The sequence below is a fragment of the Orycteropus afer genome, unplaced genomic scaffold (genome assembly GCF_000298275.1).
Source record: "Orycteropus afer afer isolate SDZICR_OR568_19922 unplaced genomic scaffold, OryAfe1.0 scaffold00275, whole genome shotgun sequence".
Classification (NCBI taxonomy): domain Eukaryota; kingdom Metazoa; phylum Chordata; class Mammalia; order Tubulidentata; family Orycteropodidae; genus Orycteropus; species Orycteropus afer.
Window position 1 is genome coordinate 3,227,902 of NW_006921862.1, and position 11,486 is coordinate 3,239,387.

The following is an 11,486-nucleotide window of genomic DNA, read 5'->3' on the forward strand; positions in this document are numbered from 1 at the left end:
TGACAATTTCCAATTTTCCTAAATTCATACTTTGTACATTCCATGTTCTGATTATAATGGATGTTTTCAGCTATTACTTCTCATTTTGAGTCATGCCACATCAGCAAATGAAGGTCCTAAAAGCTCTACTTTATCCATTTCATTAAGGTCGGCTCTACTCTGATGAGGCAGAACTTTCCCAGTCATATTTTGAATGCTTTCTGACCTAAAAGGCTCACCTTCCAGCACTGTATCAGACGGTATTTCAGGGCTACTCATAAAGTTTTCCAGTAATATATCAGACAGTGTTTCACTGCTATACATAAGGTTTTTACTGGCCAGTTCTTTGAGAAGTGGACAGACTCTTCCTTCTTCTGAGTCTGTCTCAGTCTGGAAGCTGCACTGAAATCTGTCCACCATGGGTAACCCTGTTGGAGTTTGAAACACCAATGGCACAGCCTCCAGACTATCATCAACATGCAAGCTACCACAGGATGACAAACTGACAGACAAGTTCATCTCCCCTAGCTGTTCCAAACCACTCCACTCACTTCCTGGCCTTCCCCCTACCTGTTCCAGCTGTCTACTTGCTCCTGATTCCTGCCCAGGGCTCTCCACTTCCTTGTTTCGGCCATCAGCCCAGCTCCCACTTCCTGCATGGAGCTCTCCCCTTACCTGTTCTGGCCATTGGCTCAGCTCCCATTTGCTGTAACAATAGCGCTTACTAAGTATAATTTTCAAATCTGTAATAAGTGAAATCTTCGAAATTGCAAACTAAGTTAGTATACTTTGGATATTAAGAAGATTTGATGACATCATCTTCAAAATAACCCTATTTTCATTGAGCATGTTTATTCAAAAAGCATTTATTGAGCACATATTAGATACCAGGGAGTGCACACTGGAAATCATGAATAAGGCCCTCTGCTACCAAGACAGGAATTCATGGTCTGAGCATAGAGGCAAACAAGAAAACAAAACATTACAATAGGGAGTAAAATGTATTGCAATGGCGGGACACAAAGATGAAAGAGTGCAGAGAAGAGCCTAGGTAGAGGACAGAGCTTGAAGGAAGCAAACATTGTCAAAAAGAGATGATGCTGGAGGCTTGTTGTTGTTGTTATGTGCCATCACCCAACTCATAGCAACCCCTCCTTGGGTTTCTGAGGCAGTATCACTATGGAAGTAGATTGCTCTTATTAATCAGTTATTAAGTCAGATGGCCATTTTAACTATTTCCACTCTTGAACAGAGTTTTGCTCTCCACTCTTTAACATCCTTTTGCCTTTTTATTCCAGAAATTCCTTTGGAAAGCCTTGGGAACCACCTTAGCTTATTGCCAAGATACGGGCTTTGTAAGCTCACAGCTCAGAGAGTTTCTAATTGCTCCCAACCAACTAGGGGATCAACGACAGGTAGGACCCCACAAATCTTACAATGTTTTATTTTTCCAGAATTATCCATGAATATATTCAGAATCAGTCAATTTTTTAGAAAAGGGGAAGTGAGGTTTCCTTGTTTAAAATCTCAATACATTACTATTTAACAATGTTTGTGAAAATGCTGAAAAATTGATTTCAATCTTTCTTGCTTAGCAAGAGTCTCTTTAATATATTTTGGCTTTGGCTTCATAGCATCAAAATAATTGAATTGACAGGCTGAAAGTAACTTTATAGACGATTGGTTTTCAATCCAAAAAGAATATGAGCATAACCAGGAGAGCTTTTGCAAAGCACCTTTGCCTTTTCCCTACCGTAGCCTAGGATGGAGAGCAATAAGAGGGAGTTTATATATATATAAATATGTACACCACACCATGCTACCAGAGCTCCCATATATATATATATATATATATATATATATATATGCCTTATATAAATATAAAATACACTCTTCAGGTTTCATGTTGTTGTTGTTATGTGCCGTCGAGTTGGACCCAGCTCATAGCGACCACTCCTTGGGTTTCTGAGGCATTCACAGATTTCATACTTGATTTATTTATCAGGTTTCATACCCCTAATAAATAAGGAGCCCTGGTGGCACAGTGTGATTTCCATCCCATTGTCCTTTTCTCATTTAAGTCTGGCAAAGTTCGAGTCCTGGAGACCATTGAACTCTTTGGCTTATCTTTTACCTAGTCCTACTTGCTGAGAAAATCACACTGTGTGATTTTACAGTAACAGTGTGGCTGTTACTTGAAAGGTTGGCAATTCACACTCACCCCACAGCTAAATAGGAAAAGACTACAGCCTAGAAAACCCTATGAGACAATTTTACCCTGTCATGTGAGGTCACTATGAGTAGATATTGACACAATGGCACCTAACAACAACAACAAAGGTATAAAAATAAATCATTATACTGTGTTGTGATAAACACTCTCTTCAGGAATGCTGACATGTTTAGAGTTCTTTCCCTCATACTAAATGCCCACAAATCACTAAGATTTTATTGAATTTTTAAATTGCCTTTAAATTACTATTATTTCAGGAACTGAGCTATCACTTAGTATACTTGGCACCATTTCTGACACTATTTTTCCCTCTCTTCTTTGCTCACTTAGTTCTGTTATGGACTAGGAAACAATGTAAGTTTATAGCACATATTAAGACTCTCATTCAAGGTCAGGGTTTCACAAACTTTCTCAAATTCCTTTTCCACTTCATCTCAATTTTCTAGTGAGTCCCAGACACTTGAGTTGCTTAGTAAATGAGCTTGGGCAAGTAAAGCATTCATATACAACTTTCTTACTCTCAATGAGGCTGAACTAGGCTTCAATCTCCTCCCTATGACTTTTCCTTCATGTAGCTCCAGAGCTCTGATTCTGAAGTCAGACTAGCTGGATTCAAATCTCGGCTCCACAACATACTATCTACATTTCTCAGATTCCTCTGAAGGAAAATAGGGAGAAATAAAATCCATTTACAGAGCTTAGTGAGCAGTTTTATGGGAGGGGAAGATTTGAGATTTGGATTATAATTTTCTAGAACCAGAGAGAAAACTGACTAATGGAGAATGATATTCTGTACATCTGTGCAAATTTGAAGGCCCAGTTGAGGTTTATGAGAACCATAAACTTCTACTGCCACCAATTTTCTCAGTAAGTAGGACTAGGTAACAGATAAGCTAAAGAGTTAAAGATGTCTCCAGGACTTGAACTTTGCCAGACTTAAATGAGAAAAGGACAATGGGATGTAATTCACAGCATGGAAAGTTTGAAAGAGAGACAAGAAGTTAGCAAGATGAGTTGAGAGAGAAAAAAGGCACAATGTACTATAGAATGACAGTATAAAGAGAATAAAAGACACAGAGAGCTTTATATGAGGGCTTGGTCCCAAAGCCCCCACATAGGAACATAGAGTTGTCACCTACAAGCTTTCAAAGAATCATTTCAAGCATCTTCTAATGATGGAGTATGGATGTCCTGGTAGCTAAGAACTAAGAACTGTGCTAGTTGAGACCTTGGTGACAGTGGTCTGGTCTCTGCATTCTTGTGGTGGCTCTGGCAGGGTTAAGCACCAAATGAAATATAATAGGATTCACAAACAAGTTGCCATGAAGGTACTATGGTGAAATCAGCCTGGGGCAAGAAAGATGGGGAGGAGAGAAGCTGGGGAATATAACCTCAGAGGGTGTAACAAGAGCTACAAGCTTTCAAGAATTTATCCACTTAAATATATATTTTTAAAAAGGGGGGGCCAGATTTTCTGGTCTGATAGATCTGGTGGAACCTCTGAGACTATGGCCCCTAGCTGCCCTTCTGGTCTAAAACTGAACCCACTCCTGTGGCTTCCAGCCAAACAAAAGATAGGCATTTGAGCTGAACATTTACATTAGGTAGATATACTCCTTGGAGAGATCAACCGTGGGCAAATAGAAGGGCTGTGTGTGCACAGGGAGATAGCTCGGGGGCAGGAGTGCATGGGAGGGAAGGATACAGGGAAGAGGTAACTATGGGGAGGAAGTGGAAAGAGAGCTGTTGCATTGTGGGAAACTGCAGTCAATGTCATGAGACAAAGTGTATGTGAATTACTGTATATAAAATGAATTTACACTGTAAACTTTCACCCAAAGCACAGCAAAAATTAAAAAAGAAAGAGAGATTTTAACCACTTAAGATATAATAAAGTTTCAGCAGCAGAATGACCCTTTAAAGGTGTTAGTCAACACAAGCTCAAAAAACCTCAATTGGCTTCCCACCAAAGCAAAGTTAAAAAATCAAAATCTTAGCATGGCCTGAGAGGACTGTCTAAAACCGACCCCTCTTCCTGTCTGATCTCCCTTTGCACTGCTCTCCTTGAGCATTCACTCCATTCGGCCCGCCTCTGTGGACCTCAGGACTTTGCACTTACCTTCTCCCTATTTAGAACTGTCCTTCCCAGATAGTCCGATGGCTCACTTCCTCACCAATATCAGTTTTCTGCTCAGTGTTACCCTGCTAATGATGTCTTCTCTGACCAAAAACTCAAACTCACTGCCATCAAGTCTATTCTGACCCCTATTCAACCCCCATTGGGTTTCCAAGGCAGTAACTCCTTCTGGAGTGGCTGGTGGGTTTGAATGACCAACCTACCGGTTAGCAGTCAGATGCTTTAGGTACAGCATTACCAGAGCTTCTCTGACTACACTATTTAAATTATAAACTCCTGCTGCCCTCACTAGCTACTGCTCTTTCCTGATTTTCTTTTCTACATAGCACTTATCACCAACGGACATACATACATAGAGTATATATTTACATGTTTAGTGAATTTATGTGTTTACTTAATGATTCAACAGCATCTAACAACAACACAGTTAATGACATTTCACTGTCACTTCCCTTCATTGTATGATCTACAAGCACAGGGATTATAGTGTGTTCTGTTCACTCCTATATCCCCAGCACCCAGATATTTCCTGATGCATAATTGGTGCTCAATACCCACCAGCCACTCCTCAGAAGGAAGATTGGACAATTTCCATAGTGATACTGCCTTGGAAACCCAAGGAGGGGTCCCTATGAGGCAGATCCGACTTGGTTTGGGTTTTTTGGTTTTTGTTTTTGTTTTTGTTTTGTTTTTTGGGGGGTTATTTTTGTTGTTGTTGAATGACTGAATAGTTAAACTCAAAATCACATTCCTTTTCTGATTTTAGGGGATAATCTCTATTTTGGGATACTGTGCTGAAAACCAATTTGATACTGTTTTGAAAGTCCTTAAAGCATTCCAAGATAGAGAAAAGTTCTTCATGAATCGCTGTAAGGTAAGGGAAAATGATACTGATTCCATCAGTGAATATCCTTTCTCCATGCTATATGTGCTCCTGCCTCCAGGGCCTTATTCCGCATCAGAACTGCCCACACCCAGGCCCTGTAGAATGACCAAATATATTAAAAGTCTCCATTTTATCTGTCACTAATGCTGAGTCCCTGGGTTGTGCAAAATATTAAAGCACTCAGCTGATAACCAAAAGGTTGGAGGTACAAGTCTACCCAAAGGCTCCTTGGGAAAAAAGTGTTGTGATCTACTTCTGAAAAATCAGCCATTGAAAACCCTGTGAAGCCCAGTTCTTCTCTGGCACACAGGGAGTCACCATGAGTCTGTATTGACTCCACGGCAAGTGGTGTTGTGATTCAGTGCTGATCTGGAAGGTCATCGTGAGCCCTGAGTGCCTAGGTTGTTCCCTCTATCAATTCCTCAAGCCTCTTGGTAAGCCTGTTTCCTCCAGTAGACAGGTATATGAGCAATAAAAATTAGCATAAACTTTCTCATAGTTACCTCTCTTAAAGTCTGCTAAAAGCATGGGACAATCCTAAGTCTTTAATTTGAATAAGCAAGAGTGCATACATTTTTAACTCATTTTAATCATCCCAGTGTAGATCCTTAAACCCTGTAGTGTTCTGTGGAATGGGGGTGTGGGGATGGACATGAGGGAAAACAAAACTACTTTCGTCCCATTTTACATGTCTCCCCTTTGTGGTTTTTAGGGTCTTTTCTCTGGAAAAAAGAATTTATCCAAGACTGACATCATGGTCATCTATGGAGCTGTGGCCCTCCATGCTCCCAGAGAGCAACTTCTCACCAGGATAGATCAAGACATTATATCCCAAGTCCTGTTTCTTTACAGCCAGTGCTGTCAGGTAATGACCACCGCAGGCTGCCTCAATTTCCAGGCTGGGGATCACCTCTGGGAAATCTTTAGAGTCAAAGGATTCTGCCCAAACCAAAGGATAGAGGCCAAAGGAAACATGAAATCCAGTATGTTTGGGATGAAAACATGTGGGAACAGCAAAAGCTATTGTAAAACAGGGACAGCTCATTTGTTTCTTTGCTAAGGCTTTGGGTAATTTATGCCCTTATCACTGTCCTAGCTGTTTACGTCCTACCCATGAAGCCTTCCCAGATAAACTGAGTCCATAGTGATCTCACCTTTGCTTGAACTTACAGTTATGCCTGTACTTCTTTGGAGCAGCTGGCTTATTACCAGCTAATACCAAGTCATTTCTGACTCGTGACAACCCCATGTGTGCAGCAGTAGAACTGTGCTCCATGGTATTTTCAATGGTGGAGTTTTCAGAAGTGGTTAGCCAGGTCTTTCTTCCAAGGTGCCTCTGGTGGATTTTAACTTCTAGCCTCTCAATAAGCCATCAAGTGCTTAATGATTTGTACCATCAAAGGATTCCAGCTGACTCATTACTTCCCTGTAATCACACTTGGCTGCTAACCAAAAGGTTGGTGTTCAAGTCTACCCAGAGAAATTTCAGAAGAAAGGACTGGTGATCTATTTCCAAAACATCATCCACAGAAGCCTCTATGGAGGACAAGTTTGCTGTGACACACACAGGGTCACCAAAAGTCAGAGTGGACTCGACAGCAACAGGTTAGCTGGGTTCAATATTCCCTGTAGGGCTCCTGAGTGGTAATTGTTTAACCCTCATATGCTAATACTTATAAACCACCCTGAACAGTGCTTCCCAATAGTGCACACTGCTGTTAAGTCATATCCGACTCATGGCAACCCTTCCCTTGGGTTTCCAAGGGGGTATCACTATGGAAGTAGATTGCCCAACCTTCCTTCTGAGGAGTGGCTGTATTTTTAACACACTCCTCCAGAAGTAATATGATGCACCCAGAATTTGATAATTTAGAATAAGAATCTAAAATGTAATTTTTAAAAAATGTGTTAAATTAACTTTTAGCCAATCATTGAGAAAAATAAAAGAGCAAGAGAGGTAAAGATGCTTAAGGTATAGATGCCTGTCCATTTTCAGGGTACAGTCAATTCTGCATATGCATTCCCAAAAATCACCATGTACAACATCTCACAATAAACACCAAAGGAATTATGGGGAATGTGGGTTAGAGGCACAACATTCAAAAACATTTTTAAAATGGTATGCTTAAAAATAAAAGTTAACTAAAAAAACAAACCAAACTCACTTCTATCAAGTCAGATCCAACTCATAGCGACCCTTCCTTGGGTTTCCAAGGCAATATCATTACAGAAGTAGATTGCCCAGTCATCCTTCTGAGGAGAGGCTGGTGGGTTTGAACTGCCAGCCTTCTGGTTAGCAGTTAGATGCCTCAGGTGCTATGCCACCAGAGTGCCTATAAATTTAAAAGCCAGTAGTATAGTTTTACACATGGTAAATAGTTAAGAAATACATAAATTCTATTTTTTAAAATGACACTCTACCTTAAAAGAAAGTCTGAAGTTTGCTTGTGAAAGTGGGTGTTAGAGAGTTTTCAGCTTGTGAATTACTGTAAAATGGTGAAAGGAAGGTTATCTGAAGTCTGACAGATAATCATAATGCTGGATACAGTGTGGCTTTTAACGTACAACAAACTGAAATAGCTGATAGAGGTTTAAGGGCTGTTTTGGTTCTCTAGTTGGAAGGAAGTTTGGGCGATCTACTTCTGCAGTGATACTGCCTCAGAAACCCAAGGAGGGGTGCTACACTAACAGACATACCACAAATGTATGGCTTGAACAGATTTATTCTCTTACAGTTTAGGAGGCTAGATGTCCAAGTTCAAAGTGCCAGCTCTAGGGGCTGGGTGAAGGCCCCTCTATCTTGGGCTTCATCTCTGAATCTTGCTTCTGGCCCACTGGAGCTGGAGGCTTCTTTTAACTCAGGCAGCTGTTAGCTGCTGAGGCTGACAAACCCAAAGTCAACAAATGAAATGGCACAGTCTCAAGATTATCAAACAACACAGCAGGCCACTAGTTCACATCCAGAAATAGTCTCAAGATCAGCAGACAACATGGCAGCCCACTGAGATGAAGACTTGGCCCAATGCAGGATTCAGATGCTCCAAAAAAGCTAGAGACCTTTCTCAAAGCAGACCACATCCTAAGGCACCTACTCAGCTGCTCACAGTAGATTTCACCATGGAGTTGATTAGCAGTCTCATCATGAGAAATAACAATATCCAGCTGTCCAGCCACTCCAAACCCAGTCCAGCCAAGTTGACATACAGCCTTAACTACCACAAGGGATGTGTGTATGTGTGTGTGTGTGTGTGTGTGTACATTTTGACTACTGGTAGTCCCTGACTTAAAATGGGGTTCCCTTCCAAGTTGGTTCTGATGTAAGTCAAATACCTCTCTCTATGTCTGTCTGTCTGTGTGTGTGTGTGTCTCTGTCTCTCTGTCTTTCTCTCTCTCTCTCTCTCTTTTAATATAATAGCTTTTATCAATATGTTTATAAATCTGATTTTTGTCTTTGGTAGTTGGAAACATTACATATCAACATCAGCAAATTTTATGCTGCAACGTTGTATATAGGACATATTACTAATGATAAGATGCACAAAAAAGAAGGTGATTAACACTGTTCATTTTAACTTGAGTAAGACATAAATTGTAAGTTGGAGACCACTTATAGTCCTATGCAGCAATTCCTATATTCAAGTCCTTCGTGGTACAAAGTAAATTATTAAGCACTCAGCTACTAACCGCCTAGTGATCTCCTTCCCAAAGATGACAGCCATGGAAAACCCTGTGGAGTGCAGTTCTATTCTGAAACACAGGGGTCAACATGAGCCCCATCAACTCAAAGACAACTGGTTTAGAGTTTTTGGTTGCTCATTTCAACAGGGTGTAACTTTTGCCATTCACTTAATGTTTCTCACAGATGAAATCACTTATAAGCAAATGCAAAATGCAAAATTCACATTATGCTCATTTATCCCTGTGGCATTCATCATCAGAAAGAATGTTACAAGATCTATCCTGAAGAACAATGCTGTCAGTGACAAGATAATATCCATATACCTACTATTATTATTCAAATTTATGTACCAGTAATCAAAGCCAAAGATGAGAAAATTGATGATTTTTACCAACTTCTGCAGTCTGAAATTGAGTAGACATGCAATTAGGATGTGTTGATTATTACTGGTGAGTGGAATGCAAAAGTTTGAAACAAAGAAGAATCACCAGTAATTGGAAAATGTAGCCTTGGTGATGCAAATGATGGTGGAGATCACATGATAGAATTTTGTAAGACTAACGACTTAGTCATTGCAAATACCATGTTTCAACATGAACAGTGGCTATACACATGCACGTCTCCAGACAGAAAACACAGGAATCAGATCAGCAACAGCTGTGAAAAGAGGCAATGGAGAAGCTTAGTATCTTCAGCCAAAACAAGGCCAGGAGCTGGCTGTGGAACTGTTCATATGCAAGTTCAAGTTGAAGCTGAAGACAATTAAAACAAGTCCACAAGAGCCAAAATATGACCTCTGGATTTAGAGACCATCTGAAAAATGGATTTGATGCATTGAATACCAATGACCAAAAACCAGAGGAATTGTGGAATGACATTAAGAATATCATCCATGAAGAAAGCAAAAGGTCATTAAAAAGACAGGAAAGGAAGATAAAAACAAAATGGATGTCACAAGAGACTCTGAAATTTGCCCTTGAAAGGAGAATAGCTAAAGTAAACAGAAGAAATTACAAGATAAGGGAACTGAACAGAAGATTTCAAAGAGCAGCTAAAGATGACAAAGTCAATTATTATAATGAAATGTGCAAAGACATGGAGTTAGAAAATAAAAAAGGAAGAACACTCTTGGAATTTCTCAAGCTGAAAGAACTGAAGAAAAAATTCAAGCCTTGAGTTGCAATATTGAAGGATTCTGTGGGCAAAATATTGGATGATGCAGAGAGCATCAAAAGAAGATGGAAGGAATGTACAGAGTCACTGTACAAAACAGAAATAGTCAATGTTCAACTATTTCAGGAGGAAGCATATGATCAAGAGCCAATGGCACTGAAGGAAGAAGTTGAAGCTGCACAGAGGAATTGGTGAAAAACAAGGCTCCAGAAATTGATGGAATACCCACTGAGATGTTTCAACAAATGGATGCCACACTGGAGGCACTTACTTATCTATGCCAAGAAACTTGGAAGACAGTGGCCTAGTCAACTGACTGTAAGAGTTCCATAGTTGTACCCATTCCAAAGAAAGGTGATCACACAGAATGTGGAAATTATCAAAATATATCATCGATATCACATGCAAGTAAAATCTTACTGAAGATAATTCTAAAGTAGTTGAAGTGTATATTGACAGAACTTCCAGAAATGCAAGCTGGATTCAGAAGAGGATGTGGAATGAGGGATATTATTGATGATGTCAGATGAATTTTGTCTGAAAGCAAATACCAGAAAGATGTTTACTTGTGTTTTATTGAGTATACAAAAACATTTGACTGTGTGGATCATAGCAAATTATGGGTAAAATTGAGAAGAATGGGAATTCCAGAACACTTAATTGTGCTCATGAGGAACCTGTACATAGACCAGGAGGCTGTCGTTCAAACAGAACAAGTGGATACTGCATGATTTAAAATCAGGAAGGGAGTGTGTCAGGGTCATATCATTTCACCATAGTTAATTAATCTGTATGCTGAGCAAATAATCTGAAAAGCTGGACTATACGAAGAAGAATATGGCATCAGGATTGGAGGAAGATTCATGAACAACCAGTGATAAACAGATGACACAACCTTGCTTGCTGAAAGTGAAGATGACTTGAAGCAAGCAAGGTTGTGTCACCTGTATATCTGATATATCTGTGTACCTGATAAATATTAAAGACTACAGTTTGCAGTATGGATTGCACTTAAACATAAAAAAAATTGAAAATCCTCACAACTGGGCCAATAAGGAGCATCATGATAAATGGAGAAAAGACTGAAGTTGTCAAAGATTTCATATTACTTGTTTCCATAATCAACACCAATGGAAGCAGCAGTCAAGAGAGCAGAGGATGTATTGCACTAGGCAAACCTACTGCAAGAGACCTCTTTCAAGTGCTGAAGAGTAAAGATGTCTCTCTGAATACTAAGGTGCACCTAACCCAAGCCATGGCATTTTCAATCTCCTCATATGAATGTGAGAGCTGGACAATGAATGAGGAAGACCAAAGAAGAGTCGATGCTTTTGAGTCATGGTGTTGGAGAAGAATGCTAAGAGTACCATGATCTACTAAAAGGACTAACAAATCTGTC

General features: G+C 39.9%; 1 protein-coding gene across 1 annotated transcript in view; it reads left to right on the top strand.

Moving 5' to 3' along the window:
* The window catches only part of MROH2B (maestro heat like repeat family member 2B), a 137,672-nt gene that overhangs the window by 90,959 nt on the left and 35,227 nt on the right, over positions 1-11,486 (top strand). The window contains exons 14-17 of the mRNA XM_007950534.1: positions 1,278-1,394; positions 5,116-5,223; positions 5,948-6,112; positions 8,782-8,796. Coding sequence (XP_007948725.1) covers positions 1,278-1,394; positions 5,116-5,223; positions 5,948-6,112; positions 8,782-8,796 — 405 coding nt within the window. The remainder of the gene's footprint in view (positions 1-1,277; positions 1,395-5,115; positions 5,224-5,947; positions 6,113-8,781; positions 8,797-11,486) is intronic.